Source organism: Zonotrichia albicollis, chromosome 13, assembly GCF_047830755.1.
Source record: "Zonotrichia albicollis isolate bZonAlb1 chromosome 13, bZonAlb1.hap1, whole genome shotgun sequence".
In the NCBI taxonomy this organism is placed as follows: Eukaryota; Metazoa; Chordata; class Aves; order Passeriformes; family Passerellidae; genus Zonotrichia; species Zonotrichia albicollis.
The window spans coordinates 14,349,504-14,373,970 of record NC_133831.1 but is presented as its reverse complement, the minus strand read 5'-3'; the positions used below and the strand labels follow the sequence as shown (position 1 = coordinate 14,373,970).

Sequence of the window (24,467 nt, the reverse complement as noted above, 5' to 3'; positions counted from 1 at the left end):
AGTGTTAGACTTTTTCATTATGGGAGATTCAAGTTTGTGTCTTGAAGCACATCAGTATATTCACTTCATAATTCTCTTGTGTCTCACAACCATTCAAATTTCAAAGATGCAAATTGCCAAGCATTGGGAAGATATTAAGATTTGCATTATAATGTCTGAGGGATAAAAAGAAGAGGACATAGACACTGTGAATCTGTAATGCAAATACCAGCAAGAGCACAAACAGGAATCTTCAGGAAGTCTGTCAAAGCCTTCAATATGTATATCTTCAAATTCTGTGGATGTTTTTCAGGTATGAATCAAGCTCTAATGGGATTTGCTCTTGCTCACAAATTCTAGTAAACACAAGAAAATCTTGCTTCTTTTGCAGCTCTTAAATTAGTACACTTTTGAAATTATGAATGGGGATTTATAAATCAGCATATTCACAATTTGCCAATCATGGCTCCTGTAGCACTTCTTCAATTGCTTTTCATATGCTTTACAGAAATGACAGCACCCCAATACATTTAGTCATGCCTAATCAGAATATCATATTGAAAATTTACTCAGCATTGTCTAAAGCCCATGATTTTATGCTGAAGAAAATCTGTTGGTGAGCAGTACCCTCCATACATCATCTACTGGAGTAGAACCAAAATTATTATTGCTGTCAAAATGAAAATATGAAACAACATTATGGTTGAGATTCAGTTATGAAATAAAGCCAAGGGAACTGGGGCAAAAGGCTAATTGCCTCAGCTTACAGGAGAGGCCACAGCACACAATAAATAACAGTAAGGAAGAGTTGGGATGTATATCATAATTTTCTCTTTAGAAAAACAAATGTAAATTTAGATAAATATACAACAGTTTATTATAAAGCTACAGTGCTGACCTACTCACTGACAAAGAGAAAACACAAAGTTTTGACAGGCAATCTGCCTGACCTCTTTAATGACAGGTACAAGTGGAATATTAATTACCTGTGCTCATTGGATTCACCTTTTCTCACTGGAATATCATGGTTTGGGTTTTGTTTACTTTTGCTTTTTACAAACAAAGATTCATTTAGAGTGATCTGTGCTATGCAGTTAAAACCCTCTGCCACTGCTATAAATTATATTAATATCCTTTTTCAGAACACAGCACAAGGAACAGCTTTTTCTCCTTCCCCAGAAAATAGTGACAATTAAAGCTGCAATTAATGTTTCCCTGGGTTTATTTTGGTTTTCTTCTATGCTGCCTCTCCCCATATTTCTGTAGATAATTGGGTGATGTTTTTGTTGTGTACATGCAAATACCTTACCTGCACACTTCATGACTGAACAAGCATAGATAAGGTAACATGGTTTTCTTTAGGGGCCAAATTTGACACTTCTCATGTGAAACTACCAATCTCCTTAATAAAAGTCACTGAAATCCCTGTTTGTTGAGTGAAGATAGTTCAACATGAGAAAAAGGTAGAAGACGAAGCTCTCACATATCAAGTAATTTAATTAATGCACCGTGATTTATTTTTCTCTGAACAGCTACACAGGAAATGAAATAATTGAGAGAAGTTATTTGATGGATACTCAGCCAAGATTTTACAGAAGTTTAAACCACCATCAAAGTGGAATTTAATCTACTCTTTTCTTTGGGAACCAAGAAAGCAAAAGCTTGGTGGTGGTCATGATGTGACCACATGGGATCCTGGATGAGATTAACATTTCCAGCACCCATGGGTGTCTCCCCAGTGAATTTTCTCAATGGAAATTCAGAGGAACATGGCAAATGCACCCCTTTTCATCACTCCACTGGCTTGACACCTCATCCACAGATGAAAGAACTCCTGGAAATGCAGCATCTTCTCACAGAGCTGAGTCTGGCTGGGTAATTACATGTACAATAAACATTTATGCTTTTAACAGAGATGAGATTTACCTTTCTCACTCTGATAATGCCATCCTGAGTTTGGGCATCCGTGGTGATCTCAAATACATCCATTCCATCTCCTTCAATAATATCATAGGATGATTTGGCATTTTCTCCAATATCCAGGTCATTTGCTTTCACCCTTCCTATTGGTTCACCAAGAGCAACATCTTCCATGACTGAGAAGTGATAGAGACCTTACAAAAAAATAGGAAAAGACTGAACATTACAGCTGTTCCAGTGTCCCCTGGGTGCATTCAATGTTTACACACCCCCAACACCAACTCTTGAGGTCTGCAGCTGACCCAAGCCCCATTTACACAAATTATTGACTGAAAGCAGCACAGAGTGGTCCTCACACAAGAATATTCACTTTACTGTAGGTGAGTGTCCTTTCCATGCCAGCAGTCTCCCCCTTCTGCCTTGCAGGGATGTTTTGTGTTGGCAAACACAAATATTGAGCTCCTTTCAACACTGCAGAACTTACCTTTTTATACAGATATTTTATTGACAAGGAGTTCAATTCGACCAAGAAACTTTGGCTTTTAATCCACAAAAAAATTGGTCTAATTCTTTAAAAATCTATTGTGTAAATATTTACATAACTTCAAATATGTTCTACATAACTTTAAATATTTACTACTTTTTAAAATGTAGTTTCATTTTGTTTGTTTGAACACTTCCACCTCTCTTTTGGGGTAAGAAATGAATCAGGAAACATTCAAGGAACATTCAATTTTTTTTTTTTACTGGAAACAATAACTTTTCATAGTAATCATTACTGTGTTTACTACTTTTTGCAGAGTTACACTAAAATCCATTAGAAATTACTATTCAAATTGTCAATATTTTGTTTTCTGTTACACCTGCTTCAAATCTTATAAGCTAAAAAGGATCAAAAAATCTACTTAGATATATTATTTTAGGTAGAATTTCTCAAGGCAAAACCCAAAATATCTATTTTCTTTTGCATCTCCCTGCTCCTAACAGTACTCTAAAAACAAGACACACATTTTATACTCAACATTCCTTCTGGAGTCCTCATGATTCTACCTCTTTATAATTGACTCTTATTGAAGTTAAGATTAATATAGGAGCTAATCAAACAAAATGCTGCTCAGGAGTTAAAATAAGCAAAGAATTCAAGGATAATAGAAGAGACCATTAAAATAATTTTGACACAGGATTCTGGCCCTGTTTTTCCCTGTCTTCCCTGTTGTTCTAAGACAATCTGTTAAAAGCAGGTAATAATTTTCCAAAAAGAATGTGCTGGAGTTGTTGCTTTACCTGTTGTAGGTTATTGCAGCAGCAACAGTTGAAAATACGAAGGAAACTGAGGAATTCACAAATACATGTATTAGCTGCACAATTAAATCCCAAGGTGACTTGTTTTTAATGTTCCTAGGCTAAATTATTAGAGATAATTTGGAGATCATCAAGACTGCTCAGAATATCCATAATGGCTCAAAAACAATGAGCAGCCAAAGCAATCAAGTGTCTTGGGAGATTAAATTATGCATTCATCATTTACTCTGCTGTCCACACTTTGTGGTTTGAATCTCCAGGCACAGCTGATTGCATTATTAAGTTGAAATTTTGCTCTCAGATTTATTAAAACAGTTTACAAATTATTAAGAAAAATTTAAAAGCTATGATGCAGCTTACTCTTTTACACAAATTCCTCTCCAGAATTATGAATTGTGTCGTAGTGCTGAGCTGACCAAAATATCCACACTGGGCATCTTTGAAAGCCCTGGGTTTCCACAGCAGAGCACAGTTCCTCTCATTACAATTCTGTGGTAAACTGCCAGGTTAAAAACTTCAGTGACTTATAAAACGCCTCTAAAATTATTTCAGAGAGATCACAGAAGTAGTGAAAGTTCATCTTTTTCATTTCTAAAACCCAGGAGGCTAACTCTCTGAAATCAAACCATAAATATACATTTCTGTCCTGCCTGGAAACAATAACCTGATAGAACACCCTGTTTCCCGAGCTCATTACCATTTATTGTGCAAGCAGCATGTATTACATCTTATGAATTTCTATTTCATTCTGGCTGGGCTTATTGTAAGTTTGATCCTTTCTTATTTTCCTTTCCAGGCAAATGCAAACTGTGCTTCAACAGTGTAAAAAAAAAAATAAAGTCAGATTTGCTCAGCTCTTGTCCAAGGGCAGAGTCGTGGCTAATCTGTGGTGCTGGGTACCTTTTAAAAGGAAGAATTTGCAATAACACCCAGATCCAATGTTACTCTGGCTCATTATTAAAGCAATTAATATATAATACCCAGCAATAATTACACAATACATAATAATATTATATGTTATTTATATAATAAATATATATGGATATATATTTATTATATATTTATTATACATTTCAATTGTTATTATATGTTTATTATATGTTTCAATATTTAGATGTATAGTCCTAAAATACTTATGTTCTTTAAAATAAAAACCTTGTTCTAACCAAATTGTCTCTATAAAATTATTATTAATTATATATTACTTAAAATACATACCTACATATATATATAGACATATATAATATATATACACATATAAAATACATATATACACACATATATATTACATATATATGCATATATACAATACATATATATAAAATAACCCAGTATATATATAATATATATAAAATATATATAAAACAACCAGTAAAATATAAATAAAATGACCATATAAAATAATATATACATATATATACACATATAAAATACATATATATATATACACTATATAATACTATATATACATATATATACATATATATAGATAGACACACGTATATACACATATACATATATATACATATACACATATATAGACACACACACATATATATATACACATACATACACACACACAAATATATATATATATATATATAAAATAATCCAGTGATAAAACAAGCAGGTTTTTTTTTTCCCTTAAGAATTTGCATAATGGTCAGTGGTTATTCCTAGGGGGAAGCTCAAATCCTGCAGGGGCTGTAACACCTTCAGAGGCAGCACCTTCCTCGATGCTGCAGGAAAACTCATCCAGGAGCAAATGTATTCCAGGGATAGGGATGCACTGTGCCCAGAAGCCCTGGGCATGCTGTGCCCCTGGGCTGCCCAGTTTGGACCAGCTGTGCTGCTGATTTTGGGTCAGATTTTTGCCCTGTTGGCTTCCTGAGGCAGTGCTGTACAATGTAAAAGCCAGGTAAGCTGGCAAAGGCAGGTCTGTGCTCCCTGAGTGGAGCCACAGGACACTGCAGGTATAAAAGAGACATCCCTCTGCAGGCTGGTGATAGAGTTCAGCTGTGGGCATGGCATTGTTAGGGAAATTCTTGGAAAACACTAACACAGGGAAAGGCAGTGCAACGGGACACAGAGTCAAAAATTTATGCATTTCCTGCTTTATGAGAGAAAACCTTTTATTGTGCAGAGTGCTTATCTGTTAAAAACCACTAAGATGAGGTAATAAAATACATATTTTGAAAATAAGCTTTTGCCTCTGCTTATTTGTATTAGATTTCTCTCTCTCTATGTACATTTTCTACAGGCTACAGAAGCAGATTTATCAAATGCTGAGCAGTAGGACAAACCCATTTTACTCTGTGTCCTCAGAACAGGGCAAAAGCGGATTTGAAGTCATCCATAGATGGAAAAAAATTACCTTTACACTGGTCCCTGAGCACCTTGTTAGAAAAACATGCTTCTAGGAAAACAAAAATGATGCAAAATCTGGATGCAGCCTCAAAAAATTTTAACTTTAATTTTCCAGAACAAGCTGGATAAAATGCTGTTTCTAATAGTGTATTAGGTTGCACCAGCTCTAAATAAAATCAATCCAGTCGTTATGCTTTTCTTCCTCTTTTTTTTTCTTTTTTGTCTTCATCTTGGAAACAGACTACAAAGCTTGCAGAGAATCTCAGCAGGATGCCAAATCATTTTAACCTAACTCAGCAAGATATCCATTGGAACCACAGTAGAAAATATGGATTTTGAATTAAAGATCAACAATTATCTAGATTCAGACTTATCTTCTTTGTTTTCTTCAGTATTGCCTAATTAGTCAAGGCTTTTATTCCTTTTATCTGTTATATGTGTCTTTTATTGGTGGTGTCACTTGTCTGCATGAGATGGAAGCAGCAAAGCACACAGAAACAACTGCACTGACAGGAAATAAATATGTCTTCAGCAATGTCCAAATAAATATGTTTTCAGCAGTGTCCAAGCCCTTTTGGGCGGGTGTAAGAGGGGTAACCAGGAAGGCAGAGATCTGAACACTGGTGTGGACGTTACTCTCTTTTTCCTAAGCTCTTAATCAGGTAGAGGATGATTAACCTTTCTCACAGCTGTGATGTAGTCACAGCTGCATCTTTTAACTGACATTAAAAACCCAGGCAATATGAAGATTTAAAAATACTTGAATTAAAAAAAAAATAAATAAAAACACCATAGCTTTTTAAACAGGAGCACACACACATACAATAGCACTTACTCTGTGCAAACTTAGGAGGATTGTCATTCACATCACTGAGGGTAATGGTCACTGTTGTAGTTCCAGAGAGTCCACCCATATGTCCTCCCATGTCCTTTGCTTGGATGACCACAAAATATTCTTCTTTGGCTTCTCTGTCCATGTTGGGAAGAGCTGTTTTAATTATAGCTACAATAATGGGGGGGAGGAAACAATCAGGTACAGACACAAAATTCAGTTTGCAGCTGTTTTTATGGATATATGCAAATATTGGTATACAAAAAATGTCAAAGGTCTAGTTAGGTTGCCTCTCAATACAAAGGATGAAAAAAAATTTGAGATTTTGAAAAAATTGTATTAGAGGTCAGTAACCTTGATTTAATTAGAAGTGCACTGAAACTGTGGTTCAAACCACAAGAATTAATCATAGCTGTGATACATATTTCTTTTTCATTTTATTCCTGACAAACTTCTTGGATTCTGCTCTACCTTCCACAGAAATCCATCTTTACCCCACAGAATTCCCAAATAGAAAACAATCCCATAGAAAGCTGACTCTGTGAACACTCTTAACCACATTTGCTCACATTGTTTAAAATAATTAAAATCCAAACCCATTATTTAATCTGCTCCTGTGTGTATTGCAGACCACAGTTCTTCTCTTAAGTCTTAAACTGAGTGCCTAAAATTGAACAGGAGAAAGCCAAACCCCACTCACTGCTCAAGGGGGGTCACCTGTGGAACAATGATCTCAGCAAGCTGCCATCACCTACTTTATCTGGTTAGATGCTTTTAAATCTACAGAAATTCAATGATCTGCTGTATAGCAAAATATAAAATGTCAGTGGGCTGAAAGAAATATCAACAATGGAGAGTTTGGTTAATTCTGGGGTCAGATCCACTGTAAACTCCTAGAGATTTCATGGACATGTAGTAGAAGAAATAACAATTTTTTCTTTCCACCTGTAATGTGCTGATATATTCACACTATGTATTGAAAGTGTAATACTAAATTTTTAAAGGTAAATTTAAATAGTGTGCATTGCAGTTTAGTAAAGTCCACCATAACCATAAGATCATAACAGACTAAAAAGCCCCACTAAAACTGGGGAAAACAATTCAAAATCTGCCATTGAAAAATGGCTTTTTTGTTAATTTTTTTTTTAATTCCGTTTAAAAAATAATGTTTTCTTGCAGACACTGATAGTAACTCAACAAATCTTTGTTTTAGTTTTATTTTCTTTGTTGGGACTGGAATAGCTGTGGAGGTTTCATCCACCTCTTACTCTTTTGTCTGGCACAGATTCTACTAACCAAGCTTTTTAGAAAGGGCACTGGCTGAAATGCTGAGATTACCTATTCATGTAGAATAAAGAAACAGTTTTTTAGTATTAATAGAGATGCCTTTTAGTAAACTCTAACATTTACAAATTATAAAGAACATGCTAATATTTATGAAATATCCATTTATCTTTAACAATCTAATACTAAGAACCTGATCAGACCTCCTTTTCATGGCTGGGGACCACACTTAGAGCAAGGAGGTGTAAGGCATTTATAAAAAAGCAATTCACTTCCTCCATAAATCACCAAATATAACATGAGAGCAGGCTTGGAACCTACACTCCTGTAATTTTTTTTTCCATGCAATATTTTTGGTTGTTGCCTCACATATTTTATAATTCTGCAGGGAAATGGAACCTCTGCAGCAGCCAAGGCAGAGAAATCTCTTATTCCCAAGGAATTTAGAGCCACGGGAGGGCTGGGGGTGGAAGGGACCTGTGGAGATCAGCAGGTCCAGCCCCTCTGCCAAGGAAGGGTCACCTGCAGCAGGTGGCACAGCAACATGAGCAGAGGCACAGGGAAACTCTCAATTAATGAGTTTTTGCTCCAGCACAGGCAATAAAAAGCCCACAGTAAGAAGGGTTTGGAGCCTCAAGGCCAATGGCCCAGCAGGTGAAAGTGCCTCAGGAGGGAGCCCACATTATTCTGCCACACACTGAAGAAAATGCTTGTGTTAAGTTTTCTGAGTGAAAGCAGGGGAGCAACAAACCCCATTTATCAGATTTGATAGGTGCAAAATACAGTCAGTGAAAGAGTAGGGTCATTTCCTCCATGGCAGGCTGGATAAGGAAAGTAAATGATGCTTAATTCTAAAAGCATCTGACAGTTGTGGCTGGTTTGGACTGACTGGGTTACTACTGATGAATAATAATGATGCATTCTGCAAATAAGTCTATTGTTATAAGTGAAATGACTCATAAAATGCATTCTAATGCAAAGCTAGGCTATCAGAATTTGGTCCACATTCATTTTTTTCACTAATACAGCAGATCCAAATATCAATGAACCCTTATTTCAATAGGGCTTGCATTAAGCATACTGTACTTTATCTCCATTATTTTTTTAGGCAGAGTTTCTATGTTTGTTTGGGTTTTTTAACCTAATTTACATAGTTAACTCTAGTCTACAGATGAGTTATATGAGATGCCATATTTTGTATTCTGCAGTTTCCACTGAGAAAAGTCAATTATTTCACTAAATTGATGGTTTTTCTCAGACAGGTATTTTAATTTGTCTCTTGATGTATTGAACAGTTTAGCCCTTGCCTATGGTTTGAAATACATCAGGCAGATTGAATACCTCTAGAAGTGCCAAAATAAAAATAAAAATTTTGACTTTTAAGGCATAAAAAGTTTGTTGGTTTTTTTTTTTCTGTATAAAGGTACTAACACAAGCTGTTGCTTCAACAGTTTTATACATATCCACTGTCACAGACCATAAACCACCTGCCAGAAGCTGAGTCAAAGTCAAGTTTCCATTTCAAGCACAATAAAAGGCTAAAAAGTAGTTTACTGTTTAAATGACTATAAAAAGAACTGCAGGTTTTAAAGAACCAAATCCATCCAAATTACACAGACTGATTGTTACCACTATATCCAGAATCTATAGAACTGAGGTCAGCAACAGGAATTTATAAACACCAAAAAGCTCCATCCTCATCTATCATGATCAAGGCAAATACAGAGTTCTGCATGGAGAATCTCAAGGATATTTATTTGTTCTTTTGCTTTATTCCCCAGTCCTCAGGCCAGGCTTGCAGGAAGCATTGGAACCATCTGTTTTTTTTAGAACACAATCCAGGCTTACCAAACACCAACACACACCCAGCACACAGAACATTAACTCGCTGAGCATTCAACCTGCTCTGCTTCAGTTCAACCCAGAAACAAATGGAGAATAAAATCATAATCACTTTCAGCATTCAGTGATGGATGAGGAGGAGATGTGCCAAACAGGAGCAGTTCAAAAGCAGGAGAATTACCATAAACTAATGTAAGGCAGGTAGATGCCTGCTGAAAGATTGTATTCAGAACAGTTATCAATGGCCCACTGTCAAGTGCAGAGATGGATGACGTGGTTCATGGGGTTTGTTCTGCTTCTAGAATCATTCAATATTTCCTGAAAGCCAGAAGGCAGGGAGAACTTATCAAGCCTTTCAGATGACACAAAGTTGGGAGCCATTGCAAGTACAGGAAGAAGAGGATTAGTGTTCAAAACAATTTTCACAATTTGGAGAGTCTAAAATAGCAGGATGCAACTCAATTTGGCAAGCAAAAAGCATTTTGTGTGAGGGAAACAATTAACTTGCCAATTACAATAGAGCAGATGACTCACAAGACAGAAGAGAATGTGGAGTCAAAATGAGCTGAATGTGAGACAACAGCAACTTGCTGATAAAAGTGCTCAAGCATTTCCTGGTGTATTGGTTAGTATGTTCTGTGGAAGAAGTGTGGAATAATCATTCAAGTGCACTCACACAGGTAAGGCTGCAGCTGGAACAGTGGGTCCAGTTTTGAAAAATATTGATTTATATAGTCAGGGCAGTATAAGGAAAGCTTTTACAGCCAAATATGTAAAAATTACTGGGAACTACTCCCCTTTTCCACTGGGGATAAGAGATAATAAATATAACCTAAATATATAACCCCAAAATGGGTTTCAACTGCACCAAGAGAGGTTGCAGTTGAACATTAGGGGAGAGCCCACAGAGGCTGCCTGTAGAATTTGCAATGTTCCCATTCCTGCAAGTTTTAAAGAAAGTATTAGTCAACAATCTGCCAAGAATGAGAAGGGAAAATCTGATCCTTTTTGGGGTCAATGGCACTCACTGCATTCTCATTTGAGGTTCCTTCCCTCCATAATGTCAAGTCAAGGCTTTGTCTCCTTGTAGCCTGTGAAAAATGCATGTATTTTATGATTGGCTTTTAGCAAATGTTAAAATGAATATTATATGTGTTGTGTTAGAAAGTAATGCTGTATTAATGCTCTTAAGTACTGTGTTAAATATAGTTTTAGGTTATAAAAATTGTTAAAATGGAAACTATGCTATGTAGGATACTGCTTTTAAAGAAAGGACTTGCAGCGAGACAGCAGCCACAGGACACGTGAATCTTTCAGAGAAAGAGAATTTATTGCTCTCTTATCAGAAGAAATGAACTTCTTGTTAGGATTCAAAGGAAGAATTTGATGATGACCAGACAGAATCCTGTATTTGAATGGAATTTATGCATCATGTATGAGGTGTATGAATATGCAACAGGCTGTTGCTTTTAAGGGTTAATCCTCTGTTAACGGGTGTCCTTTTTCAGGCTTGTGCTGCCCAGAGAAAGGTACCCAGGTGTCCATAACCCTTTGTTTCTATTGTCTCATATTGTCATAATTAAAATTGTCCAAATTATTATTACTCTAATTGTATTACTATTTTTATAACCATTTTATTACTATTAAACTTTTAAAATTTTAAAAACAAGTGATTGGTGTTTTTCACATAGCCTGAAATAATTCCCACACCTTGCTGCCATGAAAACATTCACAGACATACATGTGGTACAACCACTGAACATTCATCCCCCAGAATTTCCCTACAGATCCTCTCCCTCAGGCTGGAAAGGTCAGGAAACAGCTTGGAAGGTAAAGAAGCCAAGAAGCAAACTCTTCCTTCCAAGGATGAAACCTCCAAATATTGAAGTGCCTTTTTTTATTTTGGCTGAGTTGCTTTTCCTGAACAGCCATTGGTGTCCCACAGCAAATAAAGCAGCTGCAGAAGGGGATTTACTTTTGCAGTGGTCCTGACTGCACAACTTGCACAATCTGCCTCCCAACTTGAATCTGTTAGAATGCACCCCTGGGGACGACATTAAAAAACCCATTTGGAAGGATATCCACGGTGTCACTGAGAAAGTCCAGGGGACAGGAAGCAAAGTGGAAGAGGCTGCAGCTCATGAAAAGAAAGCAAAAAAACAACAGAAAGAAGGGCCTGGCTTTCACTTTTGTCTCCTTTAAGGATCTCTTTATGATAATGCTATAAAACTATACATAATATTAATTGAGCACATGGAACAAAACCAAGCAGGCACTATGCAAAATTGGAACCTGGCCCTGAAAAGCCTTTCTCAAGCATCCCATTCATCTCACAGGTTTTGCTGAAGACTTCCTGCTATTTCAACTTGCATACTTTGATACTTTGGAACTTTCCCTACTTCATTTTGCAAGAGCTAAGTAATTGCTTTGATCTTCCTTCCGTGCTAGAATCTTGGTGGAGATTCTTATTAAATATAACAGTCATTTAGGACCCAAACTCCTGAAAATCAATCTTGTAATTTCTTCAGAGCCATGAGTGGCATTCTTTGTATTCCCATGAAGCACAGCAATTTCAGTGATGTTTTAGCAGTCCATAAAAAAGTTTTACTTGGAGAGCTGTGGAAACCTGTGCCACAATTTTTAAAGAATGAGTAGATCATAACCACCTTTACTCTGTGTTTAAAAAAATGTTGTTTGATGATGTGATACAGGAATACTGATCCACTATTTTTGATTTTATTTACCCTCATCATAACCTCCTTAATAAGAATTATCATCAAATCTTTTAATCTGTTGTTTCTTTTCTAAGCAAGACAGGAAACATATCTGCAATCACTAGCATGGCTGCCTAACTTTTATAGAAAGTTATTAATTACAGGAGTTGGATGAACTACATTCAGATCTAGTTACATTTCAAGTCAAAGACATCAAACACAGTAAAAATAACGACTAAAGAATAAATAGTAATGACTAAAGAATCAAATGCTACATTACATTTTCTATTTCTGTGCCATTTTTGTATTTTTAATAGAGAATATAATAGTGTATGTATTTTATTCTAATGCTTATTTTTAGAAAGTGTATAGGGAAGATGGCACTTTTTTGGTAAACAGAGAGCTCAAGGCTGAATATGCTTTTATTAATTTGAGTTTTTTAATCTAAGATTCATTGTCTTTTCTAGCCTATATTACTACAATCTTTTTAGTTCCTTCCCCTGTTTTCATTCTGAAATAGGCCCTTCAAGTTTCTAACTGCATGTGAAATCACCTGCTTTTCTCTGTGCATTCTGCCAGAAGTGTATCCTAAACTACACGACTGGATAACGCCCATTATAATGCTGCCTTTTTAATTCAGGTGAACTTGTCTCTGGGTTTTAGAGAATGGGTTCAAAGCTTTCAGCTCTACTTCCCAGCTGTTCCCTTTTCCCTGGGACCCTCTCACTGGCATGGTGAAAGGATCACTCTCCCACCAGCTGAGAACAAATTCAGTAAATAAACATTTGCCACTGCATTTACCACCTCGTTTCCTTAGCATTTTATTTGTAGCAATCTAATAGCTGTGATTACAGCAGACACTTTACAGAAAGTAGCCTTGGATTCTTTTTCAGGTGCTTTCTAGCTCCAGCTGTGTAGTTCAAATTCCTCTCTCTAATTCAAGCCCTTGAAGCACATTATTTAGATATGTTGCCCGTTTTCCTACTCAGCATGAGGAACAGTCAAGTTCAAAGTACCTCACAAGCTTTCTGAAATGATAGAGCTATTGCTCTGAAATGCAAGAAATATATGTGGGATCAGCTTTTTTTGTTACTGCTATTATTTGATAAACTCAAGGAGCAGAAATCGCTTCTTTCCAAATGCCAATCTGCCTTGATCTTAAGCCACTCAGCTCTACCAGCTGCAGACCAGCAGAACTGTTTTCAAACGTCCCTGCAGTGATTTTACACTTATTTTATTAATCACAAGGACAGCTCTTGGTGCTTGGAAGGGCCCAGTCCTAAATCCCTGATCCATAATAGCTGCACTTTGTACTTGTGGCTAACGAGGGAGAGCTGCAGGGCTGACTGAGCTCAGCTCTGGCTGTGCCAGCCCAGCCCTCTCCTAATGGGCTGTCACCAAGACAACTCACAGGTCCGCCACACACCTCTCTACAAACACCTTGACACATCTCTTCAACTTGCACAGACTGTTTAGTACACAAAGACATGAAAAGGCTCCCAGCAGGGTGAGAACAGACTCTGGTTCCAGCACTGCAATGGCAGCGAGCAGTGGTGTGCTCCTGGAACCCCTGGGAGTGCTGGGGAACCACACTGCTGCCCTGGGAATGATGCTGGAACCACACTGCTGCCGTGGGAATGCTCCTGGAACCACACTGCTGCCCTGGGAATGATGCTGGAACACCTAGGGGTGCTGGGCAACCACACTGCTGAACTGGGAATGGTCCTGAGCGTCAGTGCTGCCCTGGGAATGCTGCTGAAACCTCACTGTTGCACAGGGAATGCTCCTGAGCCTACACTGCTGCCCTAGGAATGGTCCTGGAGCCACACTGCTGCCCTGGGAACACTACTGGAACCATACAGATGCCCTGGGAATGATCCTGGGGCCACGCTGCTGCACTGGGAATGGTCCTGGAACCATAGTGCTGCTCTGGGAATGGTCCTGGGGCCACACTGCCATAGTGCCCCTTGTTGACGGAGTGACAAAACCATCCTTTGTCTCCTAGAAAAAGAAAGTCCAGAAGTTTCTCTCCTCAATTAGGTGAAAAGGGCATCTCATAGGCTTGGAGACTTAGCCTCAAATTTAAGGATGGCCAATTGGACAGGAGCCAAAAAGTCCCACCTGGGCAATTTACTAGAAAAAGAAGACAAGAAACTAATTGCTTTTGCGAGGTGTTTTACCAGGAGCAAGAACCTCTTGCATCTAGATCAGTTTTTCCCTGTAAAGAATTTTGTTATTTTGCCTTTTATTAAAACCTTTTTGTTTCCAACACTACCACAGCATCCATCCTGCTGATTTTATGCCTCCAAAGGTAGCTGAGATATCTTGAGTGTGTTATAGACCAAGAGCTCATGAGACCTGGCTGGAGGAAGCTCCTATTTCACACTGCTGCCCTGGGAGTGCTGCTCTCGGGACCTGGATGCTGCTGGACACACCTGCCTTCTTCTAGGGGAAGGTGTCCCTGCCAAGGCAGGGGTGGAATGACATGAGCTTCAAGGTTCCTTCCAACCCAAACCACTCTGTTTCTGTGATATTACAATTCTATGAGTTTCTACACCCCTCTTGCTAAAGCAGAACAACACCTACCCATCCCAGTTCATGCCTCTTTTTATTATTTCAGTTAGGAGTTTACTTCACTTGAAATCTGCAGTAACTGGCACAGCCATGGCAGCAGCAGCAGTCAATAAAATGAGCTGGAAAGCAGCAGCAGCTCAATCCACACTCTGACTCATGTCTAACAAGTACTTTCTCTACACTAATCCCATGAGGGTTTAGATCTAAAGTATTTAGAAGCTGAACTATTTAGGAAGGCTCTGTTGAACACAAGTGAGTTCTGTTCCTAGCAGCTCATTACTTTCCCCTTACAGCAGCAGATTCCTTTCTGGACCAAAACTGCTTCCCCATTTCTCTCCAGCTTGAAGTGCTTCCTTCCTTGCCATTGTATCATGAGGAATTACAAAAACAGTCCCCATGTCTCTCTTTTATTAACACCTCTCAAATATTTGTGCAGTGATTTCATATCCTTCTTTAATCACCTCTGATCCAGTTTATACAAATTCAGTTCAATCAATCTTTCATTATAAGTAATATTCTCCTGACCTCAGCTACCCTGCTTTGAACTTTCTCAGTAGCTCTGCAGGTTCTTTTGGTTTTTTGGGTTTTATTTTTTATGATGACAGCTCTTATCAGCCCTACACACAATATTCTGAGAGCACTGGGAATAAACTGGAATTTACAACCAGATAGAAGAAATAGCCTGAACCTCACAACCATATCTGTAACTGAGAAGGTGCTGGTTTATTCCCCTCTTGCTCCCCTACCTGTTTCCATTCTGCTGGACTCTATTATAAGGTCTAAATGGAGGCAAGACTGCAAATTAAAATAAAAGATTCAAACCTGGCTTCTGCCGAGTGAAGTTTTCATTCTTCCTAGACTTATTTATTTATGGTCTGATTTCAGGGATTCAACACTGTGGACCAGAGAGGGCCACACACTAAATTAAAAACTCTGCTGATAAAGCATGTGCTCTTCCAGCTGAAAGCTAAACCAGGAGAGAATCCCACAATTACCCATTCTCCAACGATATCCACATTTTATTGGGAGAATCTTCATCTTCCTGGGTCTGCTGACTCTTCCACCCATCTCAGTTTTACCTCCTTGAGCCTTGGCTTTGTACCAGTGCCCATATCCAAGATGGCAGTGCTTAAAATATGGTTTTTTCCAGCCAAATTAAGTGTTTGTGCTCCACCAATCCCACATGCTTTCCAGTGCAGCAGGGCTTTGCTGTAATTTGCCTTCTTTGTGTAACTATATTTCAGGTATGTGTAGGAGTGACATTATTTAAGTTCATGTGAAATGTAAATAAGTCAGACACAGCTGAAAATGTATTTCCTCCGCCATCCCTATATTGTAGAACACAGTGTCACTTCATATTACTTTTCATTATGATAATCTTATTTTAAAGCTGACAGTCATGATTTAATATCCTTGAAAAAGCTTAAAAGTGAGAAGTGTACTCCAGCTACTTTTAGCAGTCTTAAGAAGCCCCCTTTCCCAGCATTTGTATTGTCATAATTCAGATTATGAGAGAATCCATACAGTTCCTGTACCTTTATAAATAAAACACACTAGGCAGGAAGCCTGGCATCACTTACTGAGATGGAACCATAATGATATAAGGAATATATTCCAGCCCACCATGAGTTTTGTTACTAATCTGATGCCATCACATTGCAAGTTTTGGTGCTCACAGAAAAAAATTCTAAACCTGTATCTTTGTCATGTATTAATTATATCCAATCTCTATCCAACAAAGCAGTGGTCATAATAAAATTCACCTACAAAAAGTGAAAAATATTCAAAACAAGCCATCAACAAAGCACTTACCCTAAGCCACATTCAGAGCACTCAGTGTAAAATAACTTCCAAATTACCTCCTTTCATGTGCCTATAACTCTTACAGAAGAACGTGCAAACTAGAACTGCAACAATATATGCATTTTTCATCTCAGGTAATGGAAAATTATTGTTTTATGGGTCACTCACCAGCACTTGTTTCTTTGTGCCCAGCATTATAGAATTGTTTCAGTGAGGAGGAGGCTGAGTAATGTGAGTTTTAGCTGAGAGTGGTTCAGATATGGACACATCCAGGAGCCAAAATGCAGGATGGCAAACACCTGCTTCCCTCCCATCAGGTGTGACAATCCCTGCTTAGCACAGGCACAGAGCCACACCCTGCCCCTCTGCTCTCTCTTTTTGCTCTGAGGGTTGTTAATAGAGGCAGAGGAATCAGGAGGCATGGTTGGGATCATTCCTCATTGTTCACTCTCCATGTGCCATTAAAACCAAGTAGGAAGGTCAAACGATCCTTACTCTGAGCCAGGAAAATCAGAAATTACAGACAGCACTGCCCTGGTGTTGGGAGCTGCACAGATCTGCATTTACTCTTGGTTTCTAAGAAACATGATAAAAGGGCAGTAATCTGGAAAAACTGTAAACAGATCAGCTCTCAATAGCTATTCTTTTGATAACACTTGATACACTCCTATGAATGACAGAAAATATTTACATTCTCAAGTGGATCACTCTCACACAGCCCATTTCTTGCAATGCTGATTCCATTTAGGGGAAGACACAATATCTGTGTTCAGAAACAATTCTGCTTCAAATTAACTGAAAAGGCTTTCAACTTATCAGGGCACTAATGAAGTGTAACCACAGAGAAAATGCAGCTGTACGCACATCCACATTCCCTCTCACACCCCAAAAAAATCCCAAACAACACTTAAACCCTAAAATATGTACCACTCTTAGAGGATCATCCTCAGGTTTGATTTGTTTGGGGTGATATATATATATATATATATATATATATATATATATGTGCATATATATATACATATATATACCTGGGGTGATACATATATATATATATACCCGCTCTGCTTTAATTTGTACACTGTCACAAGAGTATCCAAACACCTTCCCACACCAAAACCTGTCCTGAGGGTCCTAAGGACTACAAGATAATGTGTTTTCATCAAGAGAATGGGTTTTCCCTCAAGATAATATATTTTCCTGGCTTAGCTACTAAGAGTTGTGATGGTTCACATTGCAAACTTTGGACAAATAGAAAGAAACAAACATCTGCACTCTTCATATTTGCTTTGTCATTTTGGTTTAGAACAATTCTTTTTCTGTGTAGATGTGGCTGCAGTTTCTACATAACTACCTGCATCTGGTTTGATTGATGATTAAACTTTCTTGTAGATTTATATTTTATATATTTTATATATCCTAAACAAACCATTCCACTACAGATGAAGGGCAAAGAACAGGGAACAGCCTCAGCACTGAAACTCAGCCAGTTGCAGTGAATTAAGGAACATAATTGAGATCCTCCACAGATCTAGAAAAATGGGGGATCTCAAACCATTTAATCACTCAGAAGCAGCTCCATGAGATGAAGCCACTTAGGGGCTGTGGCCACAGTTGAATTTTTTGAGTTCTCCTTGGACACCAACATGTCATTTTCATGGTAACTGAGCTGCTCTGCAAAGGAATATTTGTAGCTGGAAATTAAGGGAGGAGGGGGGAATTAATGCCCGGGAAACAGGAGGAAAACCCTGATTTTCAGGTTAACCAAAAGCTTTGGAGCTCTCTCTGGCTTTCAGGTTACAGGAATCACTTTCCTAGGAATAGTTATTTCTTTGGATTGAGCATTAGGGATTAATGCAATACAAATAAGAAAACTAAGGAAATTGAAGTATTTTTTAACATTTCGAGTATTTCTTTCAGCCATTTTTCTGTGAAAGAAAATCTTCTGTGTAGGTGGAGAATGCACTTTTCAGCTCCTTTAGGAAAGCTGACGTGTTCCCATGCTAAGGCACTAACTTTCCCAAGTAGAAACTGAGAAAAACCCTACAGTCAATTCCCTACTAATTAATACATCTCACACAAGTCATTACTGCATGCAATAATTTGTAATATTTAAGAAACCCAACAGTATATTTAGATATTTGAGGGTCAGAGGTCTGTTCAGAGTTACATTTCCATTTGATTGTGACAAATGAGCCACAGGAACTGAGGGCCTTCACTAATAAACACTCTCTTAACACACTTATTTTTGGAACAAGCTGCTCTTTTTCCATTGTACTGTGCTAGAATATTTCTCTGTAAAATTCTATTTTACATGCAGTGTAAAAATAAAAGGGTGAATCACATTCCAAAGATCCCTTTCACATTTAGGATAGCTGTCCTTCAACCAGGAAAACCTGCTTTGGACTAATCCATTAATATTTATTGATGCACACTATTTCCATAAAGTCCCATAAAGTTAGGGCATTTCTAGGAATGGAAAATAATTTTTCCATGCAATTTCATCAGAAATATTTCAAGAAATTCCAGCTTTTAAAGATTACAGGAGCACTGTGTTTAATGTTGATGAGAAAACTTAATTCACTTAATCTATCAAAATCATCTTTTAATAATTCCTCTGAGTCTTTATTTTATAGTTTTGTTACTCTGCAAAAGAATAAGAATTTGTACTCCTGTTTTACTGCTTTACAGCTGTATAAATTCAGGTGGATATGTTTTTAAAAAGACTTTTATTTTTCTTCTCCTTAGGAGATCACAGCTGCTTCACTCACTATGATTAAAAAGGATTTCTAGTAACAGCTGACAGAATATTAGAAATATGATCAAATCACCTTAAAACTTGCTTTTTAGACATAACTAAATTAATTTGCTGTTTGGACAACCTATGCACAGAAAACAAGAGGGAATGGATTTATTGGCACTTCTTTCAGATGACTTTCAAGACTACAAAACCACAGAGAAATAAAGTCACTCTAAATGCATGCTAATAAAACTTCACACCAGCACTCATGATTGATGCTCTTTCTCTCCCCAAATTGATCCAACAAATCAAGAAAGAAAAAGAATTTTCAATGAAAACATAAAATATATTCACTGAAATTCCCAAGCTCAACTGCATGCTGTAGACTCATGTTGAACATCACATTATGCTCCTCAAACCCCTCAGGCCAAGCCCTGAATTCCCTGAGCAATTTTGTCACACAGCTCCTCCTCTGCCTTCGATGCTCCAGTGACCTCTGTGACATTGCCATCACCATCCCCATCACCATTAATCCCTGGTTTCCCTCTGGTTTTCCCTGAGATCAGACTCTGAGGAACACAAGTGAAACCTGAGTTACACCTGGGTGAGGAGATTCACAGAATGACCAGGTTGGAAGAGACCTTCAAGATCAGGAGTCCAACCCAGCCCCAGCACCCCAACCAAACCCTGGCACCCAGTGCCACATCCAGGCTTTGTTAAACACACCCAGGGATGGGGACTCCACCACCTCCCTGGGCAGAGCATTCCAGAACTTCATCACTCTTTCTGTGAAAAACTTGTTCCTAACATCCAACCTGTTTTTCCCTTGGTGCAGCTTGAGGCTGTGTGCTCTGGTTGTGTCAGTGCTGCTGGAGACAGAGCCCAGCCCCAGCTGAGCACAGGCACCTTTCAGGAGCTGCAGAGAGTGATGGGGGCACCCCTGAGTCTCCTTTTCTCCAGGCTGAGCACCCCCAGCTCCCTCAGGGGTTCCTCACAGGGTTTGTGTTCCAGCCCCCCTCCAGCCTCGTTGCCCCCTCTGGACATGTTCAAACATCCCAAGGTCCTTCCCAAGCTGAGGGCCCAGACTGGACACAGCACTGGAGGTGTGGCCTCAGCAGTGCTGAGCACAGGGAAGGATGATCTCCCTGCTCCTGCTGGCCACACCATTCCTGATCAGGAGGCAGGGGATGGTCCCCTCTGCAAATACAACCAGAGTATTACTCCAGGTTGGATGCTTCAGTTGCAGCATCGATCCCAAGCATTCCCCAGCAGTGTCAAGTGTGGGAATCCACAAAATTAGAGGGTTTGGGGAAATCTGCGACATAGAGGCCTTAGAGACAGCAGAACTGTGATTAGAGCTAAGCAGTAGCTATGAGATTGGTCAGCAGAAAAATAATTTAAAAAGTAGAAAAGCAAGGACAAATAGAACAATGGTTTGTGTATTAATGCTTATCTAGAATAACTCCCTAAGCTACAGAAAAGTTTATCTAGTGAGATATTAGGAAGCTTGAACCTTAATAATGGAGCTCTGTGCATTGTGTTTTAAGGCTTACAAGTAGGTATTGTATATGAAATAAGCAAGCATTGTTTAACCAAAGGGATGTGTGCTTATAGTGGTTGGATGGAACTACTGTCAATGTGCTTTTGCTTTGTGTGATTGGTCAAAAACATTTAAAGTGAATTGTAACATTAAGTTCTTGGTCTGCTGCCTGGCATGTGAGCTGCTGGCATCTTCCCATTGTCATAACCATGGAATGAGAGTGGTGCTGGAAAATCAAACAGCTCAAGGCACATCCACAGCAGCCCCATCCCATTTGTGATTTATACATATACCCCTGGCTGGCGATACCAAGCCCACCTGTCCCCAGGTGCCAAACCCACACAGCTTTAAATCCCTCCAGGATGGGCACTTCCCACCCTGCCTGGAGAGCTGTGCCAGCACTGCACAACCCTTCCCATGAAGAAATGTTCCCCAATTCCCAACCTAAGCGTCCCCTGGAGCAGGCTGAGGTGGTTTGCTAAGCCAGGAGTCACCTACCTGTATGGGGCTCAATAGAAAAGTAAGGCTGTCCTTCCAGAATGCTATAAACCAGCTTGGCACTGTTTCCATACACTGGATCATCTGCATCTGTAGCTGTTACTTTAGTAACAAAGGTGCCTAAATAGAAAGAATAGACACAATTAATGTTTACACTCACTAGAAATTTGCATATCTTATTCAAAAACTAATTTGAAACAAAAATTCATTTCCTTGGGAGCTGTGTAACAATAATAAAAGAAGGAAAAAATATCAGTAACAAGTTAAAATATTACTTGTGGAACAGAAACAAAACATTTTCCTTCAAGCTGATGTGTGCCAGCAGCCTGAATTTCTGGGTAGAATAAAAGTCCTTTTAGTATCTGTATTATTTAAAGTTTCTTTGTAGAATGCATTTAAAGCTACCCAATAGATCTTTGTAGACTTCAAGCATTTGCAAAGGAATCATATCAAAGGGATACAAAACACAAGGTTAATAATACAGTATAATATAATACAGCATAATATGTTGCATTTAAGACTTGCAAATTCACATTCGAAAGAACTTTGCCAAGTTACAGAGACCAGATAGAAAAACAATAATAAAAAGGGTTCTTTTTTCTTCCCTTGGCTTGCAGCCATGATAATGATTTGATGTGGCCACAGTGACAGAGTTGGGACAACAATGATTGTCTCTGAAATGAGTCTCTGCCACTCAGGGGGCCATTGTTCAGCCAGAGTTATAAATTCCATACACTGACAAAAATAAATAGAGAAAAAAAAAAGGAAATTACCCTTTTTATTTCTTAGACAACATAGCACTTGCCATTTCTGTAAGAAGCAAAATGGAATGAAATTTGGTTGGTTGCATTAAGGTTGCTGCAGAGAGGGTTTTTTTGGCTGACATTAAAGTATGATGGCGTTAATTAGGCTGACAATAAAGACAATATCTACAGAGGGAGAGAAAGCAAGAGAAGGAGAAAGGTTAAGGGCTGAATTATGTTCAGAAAGGAGAATAATTACAGCATACACCAAAAAAAATCACCCTTTCTGGATATGCTAATAAAAATAGCCTCCTGTTCCTTCTGTGTGTGTGCTGTGAATCCTGATCCCGTGGCCCTCCAGGACAGCAGAGCAGAGGGAAGGAGAAGGAGATCCCTTTGGCACAGCCTTGCTCCTTGCCCTGCGCTCCCTTTCCCTCTCCCTGCATGGCAGCTCTGTGGGTTACAGCACATCTAAATTATTTAGAGAAATGTTTGCATACCCAGTTACAATTTGCATATGTCCCAAGAGCTGCCATTCCACTCTTTCCCACCTGAGCACTCAACACCAGGGCAGGCTGTGGGACTGGTTTGGGAGGGCAGGATTTGGGAGGATGGAGAGCAGCTCTCCAGGGAGCACAAATTCTGCAGGGACTGCAGCTGTGGCAGGTTTGCCACGCGGAACTAATGGGATAATTCTCAGTGAAGGGAATGTGGGTGGCAGAAATACATCTCACTAGAGAAAAAAATGGCTGTGGCTGCTATTGGTCATTTATTTTTTGTGTAAGTTTACCCATTCTTACAGGGGAGAACATCAGCAAAGGGAGGCAGAGGATAAGTGTTCCCCCAACATCTGTCCTGGGCTCAGCAGGGGCCAGAGGAGTCCTGCAGCTGTGCACATCCCATGGAAAAGGAATATTATGTCACATCTCTCTTCCACACATGCTTGCTGAACCTGTTTTATAAATTTGCAAACTGTTCATGTTTGAAGCTTAACTGTATTTGATGCTAAAAGGTGATCTTACACCTAACCTCTAACAGAATAGTTTTTAACGTGTCATGGGGCCTGAGGAATGGAGTTTATCCTCAGCTTGGTGGTTAGTTTGTGAGGAATTAACATCAGAAATTTATTGTCTGCTCAGGCAGCAACAGACAACTCCTGACAGCTGTGAGTGGAAATGATAAAGGGGACAGGTGATACTTGTGGTGCCCAGCCATGTGGCAAGTCCAGCAGCCTCAGCCTACAGGAGATACCCTCAGTGTTCTCCTTCAATGGAGAGAGGAAAGGGAAGCAGCCCTGGGCACTCAGAGGCCCAAAAAAGGAAACAGGGAACAGCAATGAGGGAGTTTGCAGGAAGCAAAGTGGGGATGTGTCAGGAAGAGAGGGACAAAAGGCCACAGGAGTTACAAGGCTTGAGGAGCTGTAGCTGGTGGGATTGTCTCACATGTTTGATGCCTTGTGAAGGCTGATCTAGGACAGAAACTAGATGGAGTTAAAGAATAAAGCAGGGATTTATTAAAAGGCCTCAATGGATCCACCTTGGGCAGCACAAGAGCCCAGCCAGGGCTACACCCAAGATGAACCAAAATGGTCCCAAAATGCACGACCAGGCACAGGGTCTCTCACTGTGATCAGTTCTGCTCCATTTGCACATTGGAGTTCATTGTCCCATTCCAGCTTTAGCCCATGCAGTCCCATCCTGCTTGTTTTTCTCTTTTCATTCCACTGTTTGTGCTCTTGGGCTGAGATTTGGATCATTTGTCCTTGGTCCCCAGCTGGAGCAGGAATTGTTTTGTCTCCCTGCTCTGTGCACAGAGCTCACCATCCCCTCATGTGAAGCCCAGACCCACACACTAAAGCAGCACAGAGTCTGACAAAATAGAAAAGCCAAACCTGAAGCATCATTTCCCCCCTGAAATTCTGTTGGTCCACTTTTTGTACTCACACCCATTAGCAGGGCTCTTTCTGCTGTTCCCACACACAACCATCCCTCAGCCCAGCTGATCTCCCTGGACTCTCTGGAGCTGAGACCCATGGACCTGCACATCCCAGTTCATCCCAGCCCATCCCGGCACATCCCAGCACATCCCCACACTCCCTGCAGCCCAGAGTTGCTGTCCCAGGGTGGCACCAGCCATGAATGCAGGCTCAGAGCTTCCTCCAGCTGCATTCAGGCTGATGTAGCAGTGATGTGCTCATTTCTGTGGCTGCTATCTTAGAACTGGTGGTTTGTAATCTCCTAAGACAGAAGAGGTTTGTGCAGAACATCATAGAATGGGACAGGGCTGGAAGAAGATAAGGCTCATCACAAAGTGAAAATTTTAGTTGGAG

The 24,467-nt window shown here is 39.2% G+C and overlaps 1 protein-coding gene across 2 annotated transcripts in view; it reads right to left on the bottom strand.

The window, feature by feature from the left end:
- LOC102074554 (cadherin-8) overlaps nt 1-24,467 on the bottom strand; it is a 159,347-nt gene that overhangs the window by 63,597 nt on the left and 71,283 nt on the right. For both annotated transcript variants that reach the window (XR_012582464.1, XM_074551089.1), the window contains exons 4-6: nt 21,396-21,515; nt 6,404-6,571; nt 1,906-2,093 (exon numbers count right to left, since the gene is read on the bottom strand). Coding sequence is in view for 1 of the 2 variants with exons in the window: in XM_074551089.1 (XP_074407190.1) it covers nt 1,906-2,093; nt 6,404-6,571; nt 21,396-21,515 (476 nt within the window). In the remaining variant the exon portion in view is untranslated. The remainder of the gene's footprint in view (nt 1-1,905; nt 2,094-6,403; nt 6,572-21,395; nt 21,516-24,467) is intronic.